Source organism: Myotis myotis, unplaced genomic scaffold (assembly GCF_014108235.1).
Source record: "Myotis myotis isolate mMyoMyo1 unplaced genomic scaffold, mMyoMyo1.p scaffold_m19_p_1, whole genome shotgun sequence".
Lineage (NCBI taxonomy): Eukaryota > Metazoa > Chordata > Mammalia > Chiroptera > Vespertilionidae > Myotis > Myotis myotis.
In genome coordinates this window covers 24,314,198-24,340,845 of record NW_023416313.1, presented here as the reverse complement: position 1 = coordinate 24,340,845, position 26,648 = coordinate 24,314,198, and the positions used below count along the sequence as shown (strand labels likewise).

Here is a 26,648-nt window from a genome sequence, read left to right as displayed (position 1 = left end):
AACACTATTACATTATGTAAATTATTTTAATGACATAAGAAAAATTATTATATGACACATTTTTTAAATGATCCTGTGTTTGGTTTTAGGACAGCATGTATACTAAAATGCAGAGTAAAATTTGCCCATTCTGTGGTGTTTTCCAAGTCTGGTACACCTACCTCTTTTGTATGGGAGATGACTTTAGGTGTAACAAAAATGAAAATTTTTATTTTAAATGTTATATTTTTTATTTTATGGGTATTAGAAAATACTGGTGTCTCATGTATAGTAGGATATAAAGTTTCCTTTCAAAACAAACATTTTATAGGAAAAAATTTTTTTTATATATATTTTATTGATTTTTTAGAGAGAGGAAAGGAGAGGGATAGAGAGTTAGAAACATTGATGAGAGAGAAACATCGATCAGCTGCCTCCTGCACACCCTCCACTGGGGATGTGCCCGCAACCCAGGTACATGCCCTTGACCGGAATCGAACCTGGGACCCTTCAGTCCACAGGCCAACACTCTATCCACTGAGCCAAACCAGTTAGGGCAATATAGGAAAATGTTTTAATAAATAAGACTACATGTGGTTTTTGGATACGCAAACAAACAAAAAAGCCAGCAAAAAAGCCAACATGGAGTGATGTCCAAAAAACTACACTTTGTGAAACACAATGTTATAGCATCAAAAATGGATAAAAATTGTTTCTATAACATTTTGCTTAAATTCTTAAATTTTGATTTTTAAAAAAGTACAAGCTTTAAAAAAGTAGGTTTAGTTTTGCTCATAAATAGCTACATATGTAAGAGCAATGATTTGGGCCAGCTCTTTCAAGTATTTCACAAATAATTAAAAAGCCACTCTTAATTTCCAATATGTGAAAAGTCAAGCTAGATATAATCATCAACATTATTTTCTCATTTAATATTTCTGAAAGCTTTGTTTCTTCTCCTGAAACATCCTGATAATACTATAAATTAATTTTGAGTTTGTGTGTGCAACTTATAGATCTGGTGAAACTCTCCTTGAGGTGATTTTGTAATTTATCTTTTTCATGTCCCTCGTACTGGTTATATTTCAATGTCCTTGCTCTTTATGCTTCATGCCTTTAACCACTTCGTCAGTTGTTTTTAAGGGACTGAAGGAAGAGGAATTTTGCTCTTCCCCCCAGGGTATATTTGGCAATGTCTGGAGACATTTCAGTTGTCACAACTCTGGACAACAGGGGTACTACTGAAATCTAGTGGGTAGAGGCTGCTAAATATCCTACAGTGCACAAGATAACCCACCACAACAAAGCATTCTCTGGCTCAAAATGTCAATAGTGCCGAAATTGAGAAATCCTGGCACTATATAGACAGAATATGGCTATGAAAGATAATAATTTAGAGCTGTGAAATGGTCAGGACTATCATGGAAGCTGGCAGTATTGAGTGGAGTAATCAAATGAATCAGCTACCATCTCATGAGCAAACTTACCTGCCCCAACCTCTATGCGTATTTTCTCAGAGGCTCTCAAATATTCCATTTTTAGTGGGAAAGAAATCTACAGATTTAAATTATATTATGCATGTAAATTGATCTAAAAATAAAAACGGGCACAATTACTGCCTTTACTAATGTGAAACCTTGGGACTTTGCTGATCTGAGGAATGAGAGTATATAGGCCAAACAGGTTGAAATTTTAAAAACTGAACTTGGGAGAAAGAACTCTTTCCTCTACAAAGAAGAAAGATGCCAACCCTCAAGAAGAAATGGACACGAAAGACCGAGATAAAGGGCTTCTGAGAGTGTCCTGGTTACCGGGTCCATTCATTCCTGTGATTTGGTTACTGAGCCAGGAAGTGGCTCATTTTTGCTTAAGCCAACTTGAATTAGGCTTCTGTCACTTGCGACCAAAAGAGTCCACACTAATACACCACTGGATTAATACAGGCGATTTCAGGAATTAGCAATAATGCAATGAAATATGTATTTTATACTTGGGATTGGGTCTTTGATTACAAGTTTAAGAGACATTCCTAAACCACTCATTTAATGTACCTAGCATGTATCTAATATTCTGTGCAAGGTGCTAGAAATATGAAGACAAACAATAGCATCTTCTTTCAAAGAACTCTCAGTCTAGTTGGGGAAACAAAAAAGCACCATATGGTATGAATTCAATGCACATCTTACTATGTGAGCCTTCAGGAGGGGCACTGACTCTAAAGGATCAAGAATAACGTAGAGTGGTAACTGCCTAAATTGAGTCTTGAAGGACATTATCAGCAAAGCTGGGAGTAAGAAAAGCTTTTTAGTTGCACAGAGCATTAATGAAGGCTGAGCAGAGGGCAATAGTAAGGTAAAATCCAGACACTTTAGTAGTGCATTACAGCCGAGTGTGGGATGCAAGGGTTTGGCATTAGTGATGGGGGTGGGAGAATGGCCAGGAAGGAGTCTGGAATGGAGGCCGAGTTTGTGTCTTGAAGATCTTGATGAAAAGTTGGGACTTTATCCCAGAAGTTTTGGGACATCACTGATGGATTTTATGCAGGGGAGCGACATGATGCATTTTTAAGAAGTATCTGCTCTGTAAAATGGGGGTAATAACAGACACCTAGCAATATTATTGCAAAAATTATAGATAATCTTTAAAGCTATGTTTGCTGTGCTTAAAGATGGACAGGCCAATCAAGGTGTGCTCTTTCTGTTCTGAATATTGTTATGGATTCAGAGTGAAGCATCCATTAGCTGGTGTGATTACCACAAACTTTTATCTGAGGCTTAGACTTGCTTTAAGCCAGGTAATGACCAGATCTGTCCAGCTCCGTCTCAGGACTGGCCAGACAATTCAGGTTTCCTCCAAACCAGGACATTTCAGACTGAGATGGAGTTTTCAAGATCATCCTGGAACTTAAAAGACCCTGTAGCCACTAGGTAATCTTCTCAATAGCTGAGGATTGGGATATGGAGTGATAATCACCATCCATGAATTTAGGTTTATATTAGGCTTTAAAAAACACTCAATAAATGTTCTTGGACTAAAAATTAATCCTAAAGAATGCTTCTTTTGGGTCACAAGGTGGCATAATAAGGAAGAAACGCTCCATTGCAACATAAAATATCCAATTAATCTTTGCTATGTTAAAAGAAAGGCAGAGAGGGGACAAGTGGGAAAAACAAGTTCACCTCAGGCTACCAAACCACTGCCAGCTTTCTCTCTAGTGCTATAAGTCACTGGGTTATGCAGCATATTTCACTTTTTTTTGAAAATTAAAATTATTGGGGTGACATTGATAGATAGGACTATATAGATTTCAAGTGTACCTCGCTATGATACATGATCTGCATTGTGTGCCCACCACCCAAGAGACCCCTTAGCAATTTTAAAGAGGTGGAAGAAATTACTTGGAAAACACAATAATTTAAAAATGTAATACCTCAGTTTAAAACAATAAAATCTCTACCAGAGTGCTAATTTTGTGGTAAAGACAGAGTTTATCTCAAATTAGAGGAAAATGAAAATTATCTGAAAATATAGCATTTTACATACTAAGTTTGGAAGCAATATCCATTTGTTAGTTACATCTTTTTCCTGTGTATTTTTAATCAGATAGCCAATTTTAAGGCTTTAAATTAGCCACTTAAACATATTTTTAATGCAATTTCTAATTGTTAACATTTTCCCAGGTAACTGAAAACTTTTCAACAATTTAGAATTTTTAAAATAAGACATTAAATAACAATATATGTACATGTAATTGTATAGAAAACTTTAAACAGACTATATTAGAAACTATTAACAGCAGTCTTTTCAAGGTTGGAGTTGTCAGATGGAGAAGGAGAGAAGAATTTAACTTTTTCACTTTATATCCTTTGGTACAATCTGATATTTCTCAATTTACACCAGCATGTATTGTTTTAATAATTAAAAGAACTAGATAAAAGAAATATTTTTGCTAGCTTAAATATGTATATTCTTCATAGTTGACAGCTCCAAGTTTTCTCCCCTTTAATGTCTTTTTCCCAAATCACAGAATACCCATGCATTAATATGTTATACATACAACTCTATTCAAAGATATGTAAATGACCTTGAAATTATAATGCAATCTGTTTACTGCAAGGGCAGATGTGACTGAATCATAGTACAATAATCCAGAAAGTTCATGTATTTTTGTATGTGCAAATTAAGACATGGAGTGATTTTATGTTCCTATACATTTTTTCTATTTCTATATATTTAACATTTGATTATTAGAAATCAGATTACTTCTCCTGTCACATGATTAAACCCCACTAATAGTTTTTTCATTTTCAAAATGTAACAGTTATTCAGAGTAATTTATTTTTCCCAAGCAAACTAGTTGACTTAAAAAGATAAACCTGATTTTAAATATTAGCCTCAATGTGAGGCAAAATCTCTTGAAATTTTTCAAAAGATTGTTCCTTTAAAAATATCCTTAATAAAGACATTTAGTGTTTAATTATATTGTAATTTACAAAGCCCATGTTTTCAACAGGTGCGTTTTACTCTGTAACCTTGGGCAAGCTATTTAATCTCACTAAGCTTCAGTTTTCTCATCTTTAAAATGGGGATAATAATAAGACATAGTTCATAAGGTTATCATGATGATTAAATGAAATAATGCAAGTAAAATGCTTAAAGTAGTCTTTAAACACTCAATGAATATTAATTTATTTTGCTTAGAGTTTCACTATTATTTAACATCTCCCAGCATAAAGTCTAGCTTTTGAACTATATAGCTTTAAAACACTTAGTAGAGCATATTCTTCCAGTTTTGATATTACTCATTTAATTTTAACTCCTAGAACAATTAATCTTTCCTGCTATGTAACAACTGAAACCAACAGTGAATTACATTTATTTCAATTCCTGCATTTAATATGTATCAGTTAGCTAACACTTATTTAGCTTACTATAGCTAAGTACCAGTAAGAATAGCGATAGTAACAACAAATACATATTTGAAATGGTCATGCCTTAGAATAATTCTGAAATGGTTGCATATTGTCAGAAAAGGCTTTCCAACAATTACATTTATAAGGTACTGGTTTTCCACAGAATGAAAGGAAACTCATATTCTCATCCTCTAATGTATAATTGTACATTTAAAAATAGTTAATTTTTAAAAGTGCACTTTTAAGGAAAATAATTGGATTAATACAGTAATAATAGCTTAGATAAATAAAATATACACTACTTTAAACATGAAACTTGAGGATAGACCTTGAGGGTTAGAATAAAATTAGTTGAGTTGATTGCAATAAAGAGACTTATTTAAACAGATGATACATTTCTTAGGGTTTCTTTTGAACTCCTGCTCCTCATTTTCGGAAGCTATAATATGAAGCCAGCGGTACAGTACCTTGATCAGGTTGTGTCCCACAGCGTAGACAGCTGCTACATTTCCTTTCTCTCCAGGGGCATGCATACCTGTCCCATACCCATGCCAAGCAACTAGATATGGGTTGTGAATTGTAATCCAGTATTTGACACGGTCCCCAAACGTCTGGAAACAGTATGTGGCATAGTCATTGAAGATATCTATTAGAACTTCATTTTTCCACCCCCCGTATTTTTCTTGCAGTGCCAAAGGCAAGTCCCAATGGTATAAAGTTACTATAGGTTCAATGTTTCTAAGTACTAGAGCGTCCAGAAGACTGTTATAGTACTGGAGACCTTTTGCATTGGCAACTGCTGCTATTCCATCGGGGAAGAGCCTTGGCCAGGAAATTGAAAACTGATAAAAAGAAACGCCTATAAAATCCAGAGCCGATAAGTCCTTTTCCAGAAAAATGTAACTGTCACTGGAACTATTCACACTGCTGACATTTTTAAGGTGCGTCTGGGTGAAACGGTCCCATATAGAGGGACCTCTTCCATCTGCCTTCCAACTCCCTTCCACTTGAAATGCTCCAGTCCCAACGCCCCAGAAAAAGTTTTTAGGAAAAGTGTCATAGAGAAACAGCTGACTTTCATTTACCGGGCTGTAATTAGGATTTTTAGACCATATAGCTCTTCCGTCTCCGGAGAATCCAGTAACAGCTCGGAGGAGAAGAAATGTTGACAGGATGACAGATCTCTGCAGTCCCCCGGTGGACATTGTTTCCCTATAGCGTACGTTGCTTTCATCAGTCCTGAAGCAAATCCATTCATTCCCTGGAGATTCTGCCGCACAGCCTGGCTTCACTCGCCACTAACTGCTCGACTGTCTTATCAACGCTTCAGTAAAAGCTTGTGATTGTAAAGCTCTGTCAATGATTAGCTTGAAGTGTGAGGCTTGGGATGGGCCATGGAGAGCAACGTAGTCTGAGGGAGGTGGCTCTATTACAGCCACCAACACATTTCATCCTCTGATTATGGGAAAAGTTAGATGAAAATGCATCAGTGGCAATAGTCCGAATGTGTAACTAAAACATATGTAAACAATAATAAAAATGCCATATTTTCTCTTTAGCCTTTTCTCTGTAGCCTACTGACTCAAATCTTTCCTGAATGTTTTGACCATGATTGCCTACAGTATATGCCTTTTTTATTTTTATAATTTTTGAGTGGTCATCTTCTTATTTCACATTTCAGGAAACACAATCTTATATGCAAATAATAGCATTTTTACATGCCAATAATAAAGAGTTAGAAAACATAAGATATTACACTTTCACAAAAATTATAATACATCTAAGAATAATCTTAAATGTTACCTAATTTAAGAAAATTATAAAACTGTATTGCTAAATTTGAAAGAAGATGAAGAACTATATAGCACTTTTTTTGGTGGGAACACTGAATACTTTCCAATTTAATTTATAAACTTAATACACTTTTAACCCAAATCCTCTAATACCAGATTTAGTTACACAAAATTATTGTGAAAGTTCCTTTGAAGAATAAATAGGCACTAATTACAAAAAATAATCTGAAAAAGAAAAGAGTGAAAGCATAGACTACTTTCAGATATGAAAACATTAAAAAAAGCACAAATTAAACAGCATGATTCTGGAATAAGAATAAATAGAAAGAAATATTGTACAGAACCTATAGCCTCCAAATAACCTTGAAAATGTTTTAAATACTTGAAATATCACACACCAATGAGAGGCAGAGTGGTTAATAGTTTGGCATCTGGAGTTAGACTGCCTAAGTTTAAGTATAGCTGTGTGACTAGAAAAAGTTATTTAATTTTCTGCACCTCAGTTTCTCTTATATAAGAAAATACATTTAATAGTATCTACTGCATGGATTAATGTGAGGACTACATACAAGTAAAGCACTTACAACAGAGATGGACACAGAGTAAGTGCTCAATAAATGTTACTATTATAATTTTTATGTGAAAACTGGGACTGAACCCTCAACCTAAATATATGCCCAGACCAGGAATCGAACCGGCTACCTTTTGGTGTATAGGATGACACGCTCCAACCAACTGAGCCACACCAGCCAGGGCCATAGCAAACACCTTTTAATAAGTTGTACACATTTTAATTACTCACACCCCTGTGCCTTGGTACATGTGCTCTCTGCATAGGATGTGTTCTACTGCATGTGAGGGTGTAAATGATTACATTTAAAAGTTTTATTTTTGTGATAATTTTGCAGCTTATACTTATAGCAAATCATTAGGCTGTACACCTTAAATTAGTACAATGTTCCAAAAGTATCAAAATTACCAAACATTATAAAAAGTACAAAATTACCAAAAGTAAACATTAGTGATGAAAACCAATGTTGATGATGCTCATGTCTACCTGTTTTTCAAAACTTCACTACTTCCTCTGGAAAGCCTTTCTGACTCCTGGTTTGAGTTTATTTATTTAAATTTTTAAAATGTGTTTACAGTTTATTAATCCTCTCGTGAAAAACCTTCACAATCACTGCAGATAAGGTCACTGCAGAATCTTTACTCCTCTGTTGTCCAATCTCCAACATTTTGCAGCATCAAACTTGGCCTTAGCAGCCCCCTGACTTTCTTCATCCTGTTCTTGTGACCCTTTCACTGTTTTCTTGAGGTCTGTTTCTTCTCATACAGGCCATGTCTTGCAAGTCTACGTGTGGGTTCATTGTGTGTGTGTGTGTGTGTGTGTGTGTGTGTGTGTGTGTGTGTGTGTAATCCAAGGAATTGTAAATAATGCTAAAGCCACCACCACAATGGGTTCTGAATCCAAATATAGAGATGATATCTGGTGTGGTCTTGTACATTTTGGTTAGTTTTTCCCAAAATTTCTGTCTTAGGGACTGTTTGCTTTCTCGGGGTGAAGGACGTCAATAACTGTTTGTTTCTGTTGAAGTAGTAGGTTGGTCATAAACTTCCTGGGCCAGACAGTTACTGTGTTGTTCATGGTGGTGGTTGATCCACAGGCAGCCAGGAAGGAAAAGAGCCAGTTTGATTTGATTTAGATGGATCTCCTCTGTGTTCCCATGGCAGCTCATGCTTTCTCTACTGGGACAGTCATCACACAATAAATCAATAAATTACACAGTAAATTTATCTGTAGCCTCTGTTCCACTGTTCTCTCTATCTTTCTTTAAAAAACAGCAATCATGACCAGTTAGTTGAATATTTAATATAGGGGGCCTAGTCATCACTAAAGTATATGATGAATTAATGAATGTACTTATAGTATACTATGTATACCTCTATCACTACATTTATCACATAATCCTAGAATGGTTTGTCTCTTCCACTTGACTGTAAGACTATCTCTTATCTAAATTTTTTAATCATTGTTTATCATAGAAAATGCTTAATTATTGTCTATGGAGTAAATGGAGTTGGTACAATTAACTCACTATAAAATAAAAATGTTCCAGGTTTATTGATATGCTAGAGGTCTAGTGCACAAAATTCATGCACAGGTAGGGTCCCTAGTGGCTCACTATACATTAACCCACTAAAAATTTAAAAGTTTTATGCACATAAATGTGCATATTAGGCTTTTATTATTATATAATTTAATATTTACTTTTATTTTCTTCCAGTTTGCTGTGGCTATATTATCTTTAATTTACCATCTTAACATTTCTGTGGCTATATATTTTTGAATTAGGTGTGTTTGTGTAAATTATTACATTTAAAAGTTTTATTTTAGTAATAATTTTGCAGTATATATATATTAAATCATTGTGTTGTACACCTTAAATTAATACAATGTTATATGTCAATTATCCTATATAATAAATGCTTAATATGCACATTTAGAGCTGGGTATGTGCCCTGACTGGGAATTGAACCGTGTCCTCCTGGTTCCTAGGTTGACACTCAACCACTGAGCTATGCTGGCTGGCCCTATTTTTTTCTATTACAAACAATTCAGAAATTAACAACCCTGAATTCATGACTGCATATGTAAGAGATACAAGAAATTGCTAAAACTGGAATTGCTGGGTTAAAGGGGGTGTGCATTTTCTGCTTATGGATATTTCCTGACTGCCCTTCAGAAAGGCAGTTGGTACTTTTAAGCTCTTGCATTAGCACCTGAAAGCCAGTTTCCCCTACTCTCCTCAATACAGGGTATTTCCAGTCCTTTTACTTTGGTAAGGAAAAGATAGCATTTCATTTTTGCATTCATTTGGGCTTCTCTGATTATTGATCTTTTCATATTCTTATTGGTTCTTTCTATTTCCTCTCATGTGAGTTGCCTTTTCATCTACTTTGTTTTACTATTCTGTTTTTTTGGTCTTTTTTTAATGAATTAGAAGGAGCTCATTATATATAAAGCAGTAAATCCCTTGTGTGATATAAATGTAAATATTTTCTCTCAACAATCTGTCTTTTAACTTTTCAAAAAACAGTTTTATTGAGATATAATTTCCATGCCATACAATTCATCCACTAAAAGTATGCAATTCACCAGTTTTTAGTATGTTCAGTGTATTTAGACCCGTGCAACCACTACCACAATTTTAGAACAATATTTAATTTTGTTTTAATGTATTTACATGTGCAAATGATTTGAATTTTTGTGCAACCAAATTTATTATTCATTTCCTTTAATGTTTCTGGGCTAGGAAAGCCATGCCCACTCTAAAATTATATTGATAGTCTCTTATATCTTCTCTAGTACATTTATAGTTTTGCTTTACATGTTGTGATCTTTTTAAAATTAAAAATTTTTTTAAGTTATTTACTCCCCCCAGTCTTCTTCCCCACTTTCAACTCTTACAACTGTTCTTCTAGAATTTGTACATCTCCATATTTCATTTTGTATAATCTTCAGGTAGCGGTATCTTTCAATTAATTAATTTCAGACTATCAATTTCCTGTTTTGATAGATGAAGTTGTAGGTTTCTTTCTTTTTTAAAAATATATTTTATTGATTTTTTACAGAGAGGAAGGGAGAGGGATAGAGAGTTAGAAACATCGATGAGAAAGAAACATCGATCAGCTGCCTCCTGCACACCCTCCACTGGGGATGTGCCCACAACCAAGGCCCATGCCCTTGACTGGAATCGAACCTGGGACCCTTCAGTCCACAGGCCGACGCCCTATCCACTGAGCCAAACCGGTCAGGGCAAGTTTTAGGTTTCTTGGATCACCATTTCCTTTTGGTAAAAAAAAATCCCAACACTTACTTTTTTGGTTAAATTGATATTTAGGGTTTATATTACTTTTACATAAATATTATTCATTGCTGAGCATTGTAGTATACTATGATTATGCTCTCTCTCTTTTTTTCTTATAGTTTAATTATTGCCCTTTTTTAAAAAAAATTTTTGCTCAGTTGTCCTTGTAGCTATTGCTAAGGCTTCCCACACCTGCCAATAGCTCTCTACAATTTTCCTTAAGACCATCTCTTTTATTATTAGTTTCAATCTTTCCTCTTGGAGGTAGCCCTGCTGGGGACCTTTGTTCCCCTCTATCTAGTGATGCTCTGACTATTTGCTGTCTTGGGACTCTGCCCTTTGCTACTGTCTTAGGAATTCCTTTCCCTTTCCCCTGCTTTGTATTGTTATTTGAATCACATTCTCTCATTTTCCTTGGTTCACTCCCTCATTGTCATGGAGTGGATGCCCCAGCAGCTTGGTCCAGAGGCACAGTGATGACAGTTCTTGCTTTGCATGTCTCCTGAGCGACTGCTGCACCCAGACTGCTCGCCCGCTACCCCTGGTGCACAGCTGCCACCTGGGATGCCCCTCTTTATTTTCAGGTGCTCGGTCCCCTGTTTTCTGTACCCCACATCTGCCTCTTCTCTCTTCACTCCCTCATTTTGGTGGGACATGTTTCCCAGTAGGGAATCAATTTTGGAGGCAGGCTTAGGGGGGACTACATGTCTTTTTCTACCCACACGTTTGTTTGTTTGATTGAGTTTAGAATTCTAGGTTGGGGCTCATTTTCATATAAGCTTTTGAAGGGAGACAGAGGTGATGATTCTGGTGTTGGAAGAGCCTGATGGACCACCCTGGGCATCACTGGTATTTGTAGCAGCCAGAGTGACATTCCCTGGAATGTCTCCAATTTCATCAGTGAGGGAAGGGAGGCTGTGGCAGTGGCAGTGGTAGTGACAATAGCAGCAGCAGTTGCCGTTTCCAAGGGTAACCTTACACAGAAGCCTAGTGATGGCATCTGGCTTCATTTCTCCAGCTCCTGCCCCTCTAACATACTAAGTACCAAATTTTGTTAAAACAAAACAAAGCAAAATGCCCTCTTTTTGGTTGTTTCCTTTGACTCTCACTCATAGTGCTTGTACTTGGTCATCTTTGTTTTGTGGGGTGTGTGTGTGTGTGTGTGTGTGTGTGTGTGTGTGCGTGTGTGTGTGTGTTAATCATCACCTGAGCATATTTTTTACATTGATTTTTAGAGAGAGTGGAAGGGATGGAGGGAGGAGAGAAAGAGAGAGAAACATTAATGTGAGAGAGACACATTGACCGGTTGCTTCCCGCATGCGCCCTGACCAAGTCCAGGGATCGAACCTGCAACCCAGTTATGTGCCCTTGACTGGATATTCTGAGATCCTTCGGTGTGGGGGCCGACACTCTAACCACTGAGCCGCTGGCCAGGACGTGCTTGGTCATCTTTAATTGTGAGTGGAGACTTTGCAAGTGGTGAGAGGGTGAGCCATACAGATATCAGGGAAAAGAGCACTCCAGGTAGATAGTGTGTAGTGAGTAAAAGGTCCTTGAAGTAGAAGTATGTCTGGCACCTTCAAGAAATGATGAACTCCTTAGGAGCAGAGACTGGACTTGGGGTGGTGAACACACAATACTCAGCGTGATTTCTGTTTCCTACACTGAAGGCCAACAGACACAATGTGCAAATGAGATGTTGTAGAATTGTGCACCTGACACTTGCATAGTTTTGTTAACCAGTGTCACCCAAATAAATTCAATAAAAAGGGGGAAGAAAAGAAGAAATAATGAAGCCAGTGTGGCCGGTGGAATGAATGAGTGCAGTAGGGAGTAAGTACAGAGAGGGATGGGACCAGATGGTACAGGGGGATGGAGAGGAATCTGTCTTATACTCTTAGTGAGAAGAGGAGCACTGGAGAGTTTTTAGCAGAGTGACCTGAAAGGAACCACTGTGGATGATGTGTGCAGAGTCTACTAAAGGGTGACAAAGGCAGAATCAGGGTGATTCGTCAAGAGACAGTAACAAGTAGAGAGGCGACGGTAGCTTGGACCTGCATGGTAGTGCTGGATGTGGTGAGATTTGTTGGGTTCTAGTTATATTTTGAAGAATGAGCTAACAACATTTCCTGAGGCTTGAGTGTGTGTGTGTGTGTGTGTGTGTGTGTGTGTGTGTGTGAGAGAGAGAGAGAGAGAGAGAGAGAGAGAGAGAGAGAGAGAGAGAGAGAGTGAGAAAGTTAAGGGTCAAGGATTACTTCAAAACTTTTGGCCTGAGCAAATGGAAGAATGGCAGTACTATTAGTTGGGATGCAGGTTTGTGAGGGAATATCAGGAATTTGGTTTTGGACATAATAACCTTGATATATCTATTAGATAGCCAATAACCTTGATATATCTATTAGATAGCCAAATGGAGATGTGAAGTTGGAAAATGGACACATGATTCTGAAGTTCATGGGGAAAATCAGCAGTTGATACAAATTTAAAAGTGTCAGTATTCAGCCAGTATACAAGGCTATGCGGCTGGGTGAGCTAGCTCACCAGGCAGTGAGTATAGAAATGAGCCCGCAGGCAGTCAAGTATTGAGAGGACAGGGAAATCAGCATCTGAGGAGTGGCTATAGAAGGAGGAAGAAAGCCAGGAGACTACTGATGTCCCCAAAACCAAGTGAGAAAGTACTTCATCAAGAAAACTCCTGAGGAGAACCAAGATGGCGGCATAGGTTAATGCCGGAGTTTGCTGCCTTGAACAACTACTTCAAAAGTGAAACTAAAAGACGGAACGGACATCACCCAGAACCACAGGAACGCTGGCTGAGTGGAAGTCCTACAACTAGGAGGAAAGAGAAACGCATACGGACACTCAGAGGAGGCCCAGTGCTGAAGTCAAATTCTGAGGTGCGGTGTGCGCGGAGCAGGCTGGCGGCGGAGGGCGCGGTTGGCGTTTTCAATCGGGAGGGAGTCGCAGACTCTGAGCTCCAGATACGGGCGAGTCTTTAGGGACCCAGACTCAAACGCGAGAAGCGGGACTGTCTGGCTTCGGTCAGAGCGAGTGCAGCTTTCTCTCTGAGCTTTGCAGCGGGTGCTGGGACTCAGAGAGGCAGAGCCCCTGGGGACAGGACTGAGAGCCGCCATAACTGCTCTCTCCGGCCCACCCTGTTGATCCTGTGCGACCCACCCCACCCAAGCCCTGCACAGAGGCATTTGCCGGATAGCCTCAGGCAAAGGCTAGATTAGCACCTCCCTAGAGGACAGAAGTTCTCTCACTGCTGACACAGCTGATTCTCATAGCCACTTGGCCTGGAGGTCAAACCCTCCCTGGTATTAGCTACAACAATCAAGGTTTAACTATAAGACTGCGCACAAAGACCACTAGGGGGTGCACCAAGGAAGCATAACAAAATGCGGAGACAACGAAACAGGACAAAATTGTCAATGGAAGATATAGAGTTCAGAACCACACTTTTAAGGTCTCTCAAGAACTGTTTGGAAGCCGCCGATAAACTTAATGAGATCTACAAGAAAACTAATGAGACCCTCGATGTTATATTGGGGAACCAACTAGAAATTAAGCATACACTGACTGAAATAAAGAATATTATACAGACTCCCGACAGCAGACCAGAGGAGCGCAAGAATCAAGTCAATGATTTGAAATGCGAGGAAGCAAAAAACACCCAACCGGAAAAGCAAAATGAAAAAAGAATCCAAAAATGCGAGGATAGTGTAAGGAGCCTCTGGGACAGCTTCAAGCGTACCAACATCAGAATTATAGGGGTGCCAGAAGATGAGAGAGAGCAAGATATTGAAAACCTATTTGAAGAAATAATGACAGAAAACTTCCCCCACCTGGTGAAAGAAATGGACTTACAGGTCCAAGAAGCGCGGAGAACCCCAAACAAAAGGAATGCAAAGAGGACCACACCAAGACACATCATAATTAAAATGCCAAGAGCAAAAGATAAAGAGAGACTCTTAAAAACAGTAAGAGAAAGAAACTCAGTTACCTACAAGGGAATACCCATACGACTGTCAGCTGATTTCTCAACAGAAACTTTGCAGGCCAGAAGGGAGTGGCAAGAAATAGTCAAAGTGATGAATACCAAGAACCTACAACCAAGATTACTTTATCCAGCAAAGCTATCATTCAGAATTGAAGGTCAGATAAAGAGCTTCACAGATAAGGAAAAGCTAAAGGAGTTCATCACCACCAAACCAGGATTATATGAAATGCTGAAAGGTATCCTTTAAGAAGAGGAAGAGGAAGAAAAAGGTAAAGATACAAATTATGAACAACAAATATGCATCTATCAACAAGTGAATCTAAGAATTAAGTGAATAAATAATCTGATGAACAGAATGAACTGGTGATTATAATAGAATCAGGGACATAAAAAGGGAATGGACTGACTATTCTTGGGGGGGAAAGGGGTGTGGGAGATTCGGGAAGAGACGGGACAAAAATCGTGCACCTATGGATGAGGACAGTGGGTGGGGAGTGAGGGCGGAGGGTGGGGCGGGAACTGGGAGGAGGGGAGTTATGGGGGGGAAAAAAGAGGAACAAATGTAATAATCTGAACAATAAAGATTTAATTAAAAAAAAAATAAAATGTGAAAAAAAAGAAAAGAAAACTCCTGCCCTAGCTGGTGTGACTCAGTGGATAGAGTGCCTGTGAACTGAAGGGTCTCAGGTTTGATTCCGGTCAAGGGCACATGCCCAGAATGCGGGCTCAATCCCCAGTGGGGGGTGTGCAAGAGGCAGCCAATCAATGATTCTCTCTCATCATTGATGTTTCTAGCTCTCTCTCCCTCTCCCTTCCTCTCTGAAATCAATAAAAATGTGTTAAAAAAAAAGAAGAAAATAAAAATAAAACTCCTCACGGAGAGATATTTTATTGAAATCACAGAGATTTAATTTACAGGTCATTAATAATTTATTAATTGTACCTTCTTAAAAATTTCATCTTCACAGCCATCTTATACATTATTTATACATAAATACAAATTTTCTGATTTCTTTGCTCATGATTATTTCTTTCATTCCAAATCTAACAGACATTTTAGACATAAAATGTCCAGAAACAAATTCTTATTTCCTATTCCCAATCCTGTTTGTTGAACAGTACAACTATCCACCTTGGGGGTATCATTTTTTTTAATTAAAAAAAAGTTATACTTATAGAAAACTTACAAAAAGCAGTACAGTGTTCATGCATATCTTTCACTCAGTTTAGCTTCATGTTAACTTACATAATCATTTATAATGATAAAAATCAGAAAATAAACATGGCTATGATATTATTTACTAAAGTATGAACCAATCAAATTTTACCCATTTTCCTCCCAATGTCCTTTTTCTGTCCAGGGATCCCACATTGCATCTAGTTACTGTATATTTTTAGTCCTCTCCAATCTATGACAGTTCCTCAATTGTTCCTTGTCTTTCATGATTTTGACACTGTTGATGAATCCTAGTCAGTAATTTTGTAGAATGTCTTTCAATTTTGGTTTGTCTAATATTGTCTCATGATCAGATTTAGACTATAGTGGAAGGAAGGGAAAGAAGTGGAATCTATATATATAAAAGGCTAATATGCAAAGTGTCCCCTCAGGAGTTCAACCGGGAGACCAAGAGTTTGATCGCTCCTTATGATGTGCGCTGGCCACCAGGGGGTGGCGTGGAATGAGGGAAGGCCCTGGTCAGCAGCCAGAAGGCCTCGATCGGCCCTGATTCCCAGCCAGGCCTAGGAACCCTACCCGTGAATGGCTTTCGTGCACCGGGCCTCTAGTTTAACTATAATAGTGAGTTTCAACATATAGTAATGTTAAGTGTTCTTAAACTGAAATATTTTCAAAACAATGTCTAGAGAATTCAAGTTATTAGTAATGATGCTGCACTAAATTCACCAATGCAGTGCATCCCAGAGCTAATGATAGTATTTCTATAAAGGCACCAAACCAGGTATAATATTTTAAAATGTGGAGTCTAACGCATTTGACCTTGTCCTTTTTTTTTTTTTAGTCCTCACCTGAGGATATTTTCCCATTGATTTTTAGAGAGAGTGGAAGGATGGGGGAGAGATAGAGAGAGAGAAACATTGATGTGAGAGAGACACATTGATTAGTGTCTCATCTGTGCAGCCTGACTAGGGCTTTAGTCCATGGGCCAGGCCGACACTCTATCCACTGAGCCAAACCGGGGCGACTTTGTCTTAAAGCAAAGTTAGTTCTCTCTATAGCAGGTAGCAGCTTAAATGCATATGTTAAAAGTATTGTTTATATCCCTTTTGTGGCAATAAATCCGACTTCATCTGATAAGTTTTTTGCTGTATATTTTGTGGAAGATGTGAATTTATTGGAGTTCCTTTTTCATATGTCTTCTATTCTGACTTGTGTTCATTTACAAGATTTTTTTTTTAACCTCCAATATACCCTAGTCTGTATAAACAATGATGATATTCAATTTTATTTCATTTCAACTGCATATTGAGAAATATGACTGTGAAATTTCCATGGAAGTTAAATTTTTATTTTTACTGCTAACATTGTTAAAATATAAATGAGGGTTCTGGGCATACCTTATCATAGAATCTCAGATTCTCAAGAGTCTTAAAGGTCTGTTATATCCAGGTATGTGGTCATTCTTCCTATAACAGTTGTTCTCAAATAATAGCTGATGGCAATTTTCTTTATTCACCATGCCTCACATAGTTTCTATGAAACAACAATAACAACAAAATGATGGAATTACTTTGGTTTGTAGCTTTTGGGAAATGAAACATTATCCTAATCATAAACCTATCACTACGAAATGCTGTTGGCATTCCCGTTGCTCTGTTTATACACATAGATACATTATATATAATAAAATACATTGAGATACATTATATATAATCAAATGTGTATATCAACAGTAAAGCTTTATGATTTTTAATAAATTTACTATTTTAAATGTCAATGTTTCTTCTAACCTAAGTGAAAATACTGATTTCCTTGGGAGAAACTTTCTATTATTTATACGTTATAAAAATCTTCAGGCAAATTTATATAAATTTAGATTACCCAAGCATAATCCCATTAAGAAGGTTAACTGGCTATCATCCAAGAATTAAAATAGATGACATAGTTAGTGTCTAATATCCTAAATTAGAATATGTGCACTTTAATGGTAACAGATATGACTTAATGATTACGTTCATAAATGGATTACAAGGTCGACATCACCGGTCTGGCTCTGCAGTCATCGCAAACACAGCAGAGGACAAGCTGCCTAGCAGACTGTTTTCTATAAGGAAAATGTTCCAGTAAACCCTGACAAGGCAGGACAGGCTAATATTTATCCAGAGGGCCGAAAGTCACATTTGTTGTTGCACAGTGAAAATTCGATTGATTCCTATTGACTTATAAACGTCTATGTGAAAGACAATGCAACAATTGTGCTCCTGAGAAGGAGTTTAAAGTGACTTCAAGTGAAGAGGTATTCCTATGGCACAGATAAGTTAGATAACACAGATAACCAGGGCGGAGGCATTGCCACTGAGGATTTATATTGACCTTTGCAGTTGTCTTTCACTGATACACAGTAGTTCCGTGAGATTATAAAGGATGACCAAATACAAATCATGCCCTTTTTAATGAATACACATCTGTCAGTCCATTCAGGAGGGCAGCGATTTAACTCTCTGTGTAAGATATGGAAAGAGTGGCAAAAATATAATAAGAATAATCCCAACCATTTGCAAATTTAGAAACATACTCAGAGAGATGTTAATGTCAATATTCTAACTTTGGGAGTAAAGAGTTCTCCATGGAATGTAAACAGTTCTTCCAAAGGGATCTGTCCCTAAGTGGGGCAGGAAAGGGACCGCTGACTTGCACAAAATTGGCTTTGTTGATAGAGTTTTCCCTGAAGCCTTTTCTTCATAGGACTAAGACAAGGCCAGTGAGCATCAGGTAGTCAGATCCAATATAAACATATCCCTTAAAAATTGTCTTCTTCGCTGAAACCGGTTTGGCTCAGTGGATAGAGCATCGGCCTGCGGACTGAAAGGTCCCAGGTTCGATTCCGGTCAAGGGCATGTACCTGGGTTGGGCATGTACCTGGGTTGCGGGCACATCCCCAGTAGGAGATGTGCAGGAGGCAGCTGATCGATGTTTCTAACTCTCTATCTCTCTCCTTCCTCTCTGTAAAAAATTCAATAAAATATATTAAAAACATTGTCTTCTTCATGTTAGGTCTCAAATCCTTATTATAAGGACAAGAAAAAAATATTTTAGGATTTCAATAGGTGTCTTTAATTCTGGAACTTTCAGTGCTATATTATCTGTTACCAACTACACTCTACAAATGAATTGTTAGTCTTATTTATTCATCAGCTGGTTTGATATATGTTGATATTAAGAAGAGCTGAACTAATGACTAAGGAGAGTATGAAGAAAACTTTTGATCAAAATACTTTTAATAAAACATGCATGGAATCTTTGTTAGCTAATATTTTATATAATGAAGAACTGACTTTTCTATGCCTTTCTGAAAAACTATCTAAAAATCAGCAGCCCTGCCCTGGCCAGTGTGGCTCAATTGATTGGAGCATCGTCCTGGGCACCAGAGGGTTTCAGGTTCAATTCTTGGTCAGGGCACATTCCCAGGTTACAGGTTCGATCCCCTGGTCAGGGCACCGATGTGTCTGTCTCTATCTATCTGTCTCTCTCCCTCTTTCTCTCTGCGCCTCTCTCTCTCTCTCCTCTTTCTCTTAAAACAAACAAACAAACAAAACACGCACACAAACACAACAAAAACCCCCAAACCACACTATATCCTTGGGTAAAGATTAAAAAATATCAGCAGCCTAGTTTGTTATGTTCTTTTTCTTGGGATGCATTATTGCAGTCTTTCAACTAAGACCTAGAAATGGAAGTAGTTATGACGTATTATTTTATTCTCATCAAAGAAGGGCTATATAGAAATGGAAGGTGCATATAGAATGGTCTTTTGCCTGGAACAAATTCAAACTAGACACTATTAGAGAATAGTGACAAGTAAGGGTTAAAATCCAGATGCAGTTATTACGTAGAAACAAACTTAATAAGAAACTCACTCAAGAGATATATGCACCAGTCAAATAATTGGCTTTCTTGCTTTTCTTTGAATATATTTAACTCATACCACATGAGGGCCTTTATACTTGCTGTCCCTTCTCAACATTCATGTCTCAATGTCCCCTTCTTAGACGTCTTTTGATCACTACTTCCCCATTCTTCTCCCCAGCTTTCCTCTATCTCGCTATGTTGCTTCATTTTCTTTTAAAAAATATTTTTTATTGATTTCAGAGAGGAAGGGAGAGGGAGAGAGAGATAAGAACAGCAATGATGAGAGAGAATCATTGATTGACTGCCTCCTTCAGGCATCCTACTGGGGACCAAGCTCACAACACAGGCATGTGCTCTGACCTGGAATACACTGTGACCTCCTGGTTCGTAGGTTGATGCTCAACCACCGAGCCACACTGGCTGGGCATGCTGCTTCATTTTCTTTACAGCACTCACACTTATCTAAAAATAAAAAATTTATTCTTCCTCAAAAATATAAACTTCAAGGAAGCCGGGACTATCTGTCTTATTTACTGTGGGTTCCCAGCATGCACACACAAAAAAGTGCTGACACAGCAGAAGCTCAATAAATATTTGTTGAATAGTACATGAGTAAAAATCACCACAGTAAAAAAAAAAAAAAAAAAAAAAGGCATCAGTGTTCTGTTCATGCTTATTTTTTTGAGCCCTTTAAAATGTTTCTATTACGGTTATCTTCACACCAACTACCTCAAAACTTAGTGCCTTAAAAGAACAATCATTATATTATGCTCACACTACTGTCGGTCAGAGCATTTAGTCAGGCCTTGGTGAGGCGATCTTCCTGTTCTACACAGCGCTGGCTTGGGTCACAGTGGAATCCCACCAGCACCTGGGAAGATGGCTTCACTTTAAATTCTGGCACCTGATGGAGATGGCTATGAACCTGGGCTCAGCTGGCCCCTTCTTTCGCTTTACATGGCAGCTCAGGCCGCTTGAGAGAGCAAGGTGGGAGTCGCTAGTCCTCTTAAAGCTGTCTGGACCTGGCATAGTGCTGTATTCACCGTTTATTTGGTCAGATCAGTCACAGGCCAGCCCAGGATCAGGTGAGAAGTATCAAAGCAGATGCAGTCATTTTTAATATTTCCGAGAGACAATATTTCCAAGCAGATGTTCCTAAAAAAACCCCAACACAATCCAACAAACTAAATTCAGTATCTTTCTGGAAGTTACAGGCTTCTGATTGAAGTCCCACCTAAATTCAAAGGAGGCTTCAAAATGCTAATAAAGAAATAAAGAAGTTAAAAGTGATATAATGGAAAAGATATGTATACTTTTTATACTATGCTGTACACCTAAAATTAATAAAAAATAATATTGAATGTAAACTATAATTAAAAATAAAATAAAAACTTTTAATATACATCTTCTTTACTTATTTAAACACAATAAACACTGTGAATTGGTTTAGGGCCTCTGAACTTATAGGCAAAGATTCATATATGGACTCCAGGTAAAGGAACCAGCAAATGCAAAGTGGATAAATATTATTCTTGTGATTATGTAGTAATAAAGGCATATGAAATTACTAGAGGCCCAGTGCACAAAATTAGTGCACTGGTAGGGTCCTTAGTGGCTGCCGGCTGGCAGCCCGGGCCTCCCTCCCTTCTCCTAGATGGTCTGCCCCCTGGTCAAACTCCTGGAAGAACTCCGGTCAAAGGGACAATTTGCGTACTACACTTTTATTATATAGGATAGTTTTTATGTAATGTGGATAAATCTTGCTTTTGTAAATAGTATATGTGATTGCTATGATTAACAGAATCAATATAAGTAGTGAAATTACTAATGAGGGGCCCTAGCCAGTTTGGCTCAGTGGATAGAGGTTCGGCCTGTGGACTGAAGGATCCCAGGTTCGATTCCGGTTAAGGGCACATGCCCATTGTGGGTTTGATCCCCAGTGGGGGGCATGCAGGAGGCAGACGATCCATGATACTCTCTCATTATTGATGTTTCTATCTCTCTCTCTCCCTCTCCCTTCCTCTCTGAAATAAATAAAAATATATCTAAAAAATTACTAATGAGGGGACAAATAGGTTTATTACTTTTATTTGGAGCCCCACCAGTAGTTTAGTTGCTAACACAAATGGGTAACTGCTATCCTTAAAGATTGAAAAATCCATACTATTATGCATGAAGGCATGAATTGTCAGTTTTTGCATACTTTTTTGGTAAATAACAATTTTTACTTTCTGTTATTAGAGTCACAATCTGATGATTTTATTAAGCTATATTTACATTGTGCCCTTGCTTGCTGGCTCCCTTTTATTTCAAGAGTGGGAAGTGCAACTTCCTCTCAGCCAGGCCTGGTTATTTAATTGGTGGGAGGATATTTCCACATATGGGTTCATATGTGGATTCATTATGGATTCATATAGGCAAAGATTTATGTGATGTGTCTTCTATGTACATTTTTCTGAGGAGAAGGTTCATAGTTTAAAAAATATATTTTTATTGATTTCAGAGAGGAAATGAGAGATAGAAACATCAATGGTGACAGAGAATTATTGATTGGCTGCCTCCTGCTTGCCTCCTACTGGGGATCAGCCCATAACCCGGGCATGTGCCCAGACCAGGAATCGAACCATGACCTTTTGGTACATGGGCAGATGCTCAACCACTGAGCCACACTGGCCAGGCAGGTTCATAGTTTTTATTAATCTCTCAAAAAATCTAATGACTCCTCCCTTCCCCATTCAAGTATTTCTAAGCAAAATTCCAAAGTAGATAAGTTCATTTTTAGAGTTATCTCCCTTCTTGTGTAATTAATAATGGTAATAATAGCGGACTTGCCCGGCCAGCATGGCTCAATGGTTGAGCATTGACCTATGAACCAAGAGGTCATGGTTCGATTCCCAGTCAGGGCACATGACCAGGTCAGGGCACATGCCCTGGTTGTGGGCTCGATCCCCAGTGTGGGGCATGCAGGAGGCAGCCAATCAATGATTCTCTCTCATCATTGAGGTTTCTATCCCTCTCTCCCTCTCATTTCCTCTATGAAATCAATAAAAATATGTTAAAAAAAAGCTGACTTAAAAAATTATTACCTGCTACGTGCCAGGAAGAGTTCTGTAACAAGCCTATGAAGTAGTACTATTACTCCTATTTTACAGATGAGGAAACTGAGGCACAGTAAATTGCCCATGGTCACCCAATAGAATGTGGTGGGGCTGGGAACCCTAGCACATTGGCTTCAAAGGGACCCGTGCAAGGAGGCCCTGTTCATGAGTAATCGTTTACTCCTTTGCAAACTGCGGATAATAGCAGGCAGTGTCATCGTGGGGATTAAATGAACCAAACTAGGACAGTCCATAGTTGTAAGCCTAACACTGATTACAGCGGGCGCTTAATAAACACCAACTCTCCATGCTTAGCCATTGTTGAATTCCAGGGACCTCGCTACCTCTCATTGTAGAGACAGTGGTGTGATTAAGTGCAAGTCCTAACAGGGTGGGTGGGTTAGGACTTGAAAGTCTAGGACTGATGCTGGAGATACTGCTCTTCCCACTGAACTCATGCAGTGCTTCTCAACCTTCCTAATGCCGGGACCCTTTAATACAGTTCCTCATGTTGTGGTGACCCCCAATTTCACTGTTACAAATTGAACATAATTAAAGTATAGTGATTAATCACAAAAACAATATGTAATTATATATGTGTTCTCCGATGATCTTAGGTGACCCCTGTGAAAGGGTCATTCAACCCCCAAAGGGGTCGTGACCCACAGGTTGAGAACTGCTGCCTTAGGGTCTTACGTATTCATTTAAACTTGTATGCAAATGTCACATTCTATTCCACAATCCTGTCGCTTATCTATTAATATAAAACCTGTTTACTCCCAAAGCTTTGGGATCATTGTTTTTCCATGAAGATGCACCTTGGTTATGGTTATGACTGGGCTTCACCCCCCTCCCCTCCTCTGCTCTTTGGGGGACTTGGCAGGGAAGGTTTGGAGGCCTAGATGCCTAGTCTGGCTTAGTTTTGGAATAAAGCTGGACTTCTTAGCTTGGTTAGGTCTCATATTTTTCTTTTTAAAGAATATTTTAAAATTTATTTCAGAGAGGAGGGGAGAGGGAGAGAGAGAGAGAGACATCAATGATGAGAGAGAATCTTTGATCACCCGCTCCTGCACGCCCCACACGGAGGATCAGGGGATGGAACCTGAATCCGGGCACATCGAGCTTGTGCCGTGACCGGGAATAGAACCGTGATCTCCCGGCTCATTGGTGGACCCTCAGCTACTGAGCCACTCGAGCAGGACTAGGCCTCATATTTTTCATCCTATCTAATAAAAGAGAAACGTGGTAATTGGCGTACGACCGCTACCCTTCCCATTGGCTAATCAGCGAGATATGCAAATTAACTGGCAGCCAAGATGGCGGCCGGCACCCAGGCAGCTTGAAACTAACATGAGGCTTGTTTGCTTCAGTGACGGAGGACTCCAATGTTCCCCACCTGCCGCTGCAGGCCTCTGAGCTGGCAGTTTGAAACATAGTTACAAAAATAGAAGCTAAACAAAACCCCAGAAACCAGCTTTCAGCTAGCCGGCATCTCAGACCTGGAGTTGATACAGAGTTTCGATTGTAGAACCTAAACAAACCAGATACCTGCTTTCAGGAGCGGAGGCCTAAGAGCTGGAGCCTCAGAGCTAAAGCTGGCTCAGAATAAAAAAAAAAAAAAGAAAAAAAGGAGCAGTTGGGAGCTTCAGTCCCAGCCTGAAAACAGCCCTCAGCCCCTCACCCAGACTGGCCAGGCACCCCAGTGGGGACCCCCACCCTGAAGGGTGTGTGACCAGCTGCAAAAAGCCATCATCCCCTCATCCAGGCTGGCCAGGCACCCCAGTGGAGACCCCCACACTGAAGGGTGTGTGACCAGCTGCAAACAGCCATCATCCCCTCATCCAGGCTGGCCAGGCACCCCAGTGGGGACCCCCACCCTGAAGGGTGTGTGACCAGCTGCAAACAGCCATCATCCCCTCATCCAGGCTGGCCAGGCACCCCAGTGGGGACCCCCACCCTGAAGGGTGTGTGACCAGCTGCAAACAGCCATCATCCCCTCATCCAGGCTGGCCAGGCACCCCAGTGGGGACCCCCACCCTGATCCAGGACACCCTTCAGGGCAAACCAGCCAGCCCCACCCATGCACCAGGCCTCTACCCTATATAGTAAAAGGGTAATATGCCTCCCAGCACCGGGATCAGCGGAGCCGCGAGGCCTCCTGGCCCCTGAAGCAGCGTGACAGGGGGCAGCGCCCAAACCCCCTGATCCGCCCTGCTCTGTGTGTGACAGGGGGCAGGGCCACAACCTCCTTATCCGCCCTGCTCTGTTCCTGACAGGGGAAGGCACCCCAACCCCCTGATGGGCCCTGCTCTGTGCATGACAGGGGGCAGCGCCCCAACCCCCTGATTGGCCCTGCTCTGTGGGTGATAGAGGGCGGCGCCCCAACCCCCCCACCCCACGGGCCCTGCTCTGTGTGTGATGGGGTAGAGCCATAACCTCCCCATCGGCCCTGCCCTGAGTGTGACAGTGGTGGCGCCCCAACCCCCTGATGGGCCCTGCTCTGTGCATAACAGGGGGGAGCTCCCCAACGCCCTGATGGGCCCTGCTCTGTGCATGACAGGGGGCAGCGCCCCAACCCCGTGATTGGCCCTGCTCTGTGCGTGACAGGGTGTGGCGCCGCAACCTCCCCATCGACCCTGCCTTGAGTGTGACAGGGGGCGGTGCCCCAACCCCCCAATCGGCCCTACCCTGAGCGTGACTGAGGGTGGCATCGCAACCTCCCAATCCGCCCTGCTCTGTGCATGACAGGGGGCGGCGCCCCAACTCCCCAAGCAGCCCTGCTCTGAGCCCGACCAGGGGCTGCACCTAGGGATTGGGCCTGCCCTCTGCCACCCGGGAGCAGGCCTAAGCCAGCAGGTCGTTATCTCCCAAGGGGTCCCAGACTGCTAGAGGGCACAGGCCGGGCTGAGGGACCCCCCCCCCAGTGCACAAATTTTTGTGCACCGGGCCTCTAGTCCTATCTAATAATAGACAAACATGGTAATTGACCATACCTTCACTATGCCTCTCACTGGCTAATCAGCATGATATGCAAATTAGCCGCCAACAAAGATGGCGGCTAATTTGCATACTACAGGCAGATCCCACTGTGCCGCCACTGCCAGAGCAAGATCCTGGCCTGCCATGTGTGGGGCAGGGTGGGTGGGGTGGGCAGGCAGGCAGCAGCACAATCGGAGCAGCCCTGGGACCCAGCGAGAATCAGGCCTGCCATCTGAGACCAGGGATCGGGCCTAAGCCAGCAGGTGGTTATCTCCCCAGGGGGGTCCCAGACTGTGAGAGGGCACAGGTTGGGCTGAGGGACTCCCCCCCCCCCTGCCTCCTGCTGCCAGTGTACAGCACTGGGCTTCCAGTTTATGTAATATGGAGTGGGTGGTGGTGGCTAGCTGACTTTGCTAGTCCTTTCTTTGCATTTTATTTTATTTTATTTATTTTATTATTTTATTTTTTAAATTTTATTTATTTTATTTTATTTATTTTATTATTTTATTATTTTATTTTATATTTTATTTTATTTTATTTTATTTTTTTATTTATTTTATTTTATTTTATTTATTTTATTTTATTTTATTTATTTTATTTTATTTTATTTTAATTTAATTTAATTTAATTTAATTTATTTTATTTTACTGCTTAAAATATTACAAAGAGTATTACATATGTCTCCTTTTCCCCCCCACCACTTGACATTCCCCGGTCCTTTCTTGCTCTAGAACTAGATAACCTAAAGATGATCCTTAGCCTGCTGGTTTTCAAACTAGGGGTCTCCACGTAATAGGTGAAAAAAACCAATCGATGGGCCAAACATGAAAAAAAACCCCATCAGAGTAAATGCCGTTTGGTGAAAGCCTTGTTTAAAAACAGCGGCTTAGGTCTAACCTGTGAGAGTCCCTCCTAAACGGACTTC

The 26,648-nt window shown here is 39.9% G+C and overlaps 1 protein-coding gene across 1 annotated transcript in view; it reads right to left on the bottom strand.

Moving 5' to 3' along the window:
- KLB (klotho beta) overlaps positions 1–6,126 on the bottom strand; it is a 41,492-nt gene extending 35,366 nt beyond the window's left edge. Inside the window, exon 1 of the mRNA XM_036331524.1 lies at positions 5,360–6,126. Coding sequence (XP_036187417.1) covers positions 5,360–6,097 — 738 coding nt within the window. The 5' untranslated portion in view covers positions 6,098–6,126. The remainder of the gene's footprint in view (positions 1–5,359) is intronic.
- Between the last annotated feature and the right edge of the window lie 20,522 nt (positions 6,127–26,648).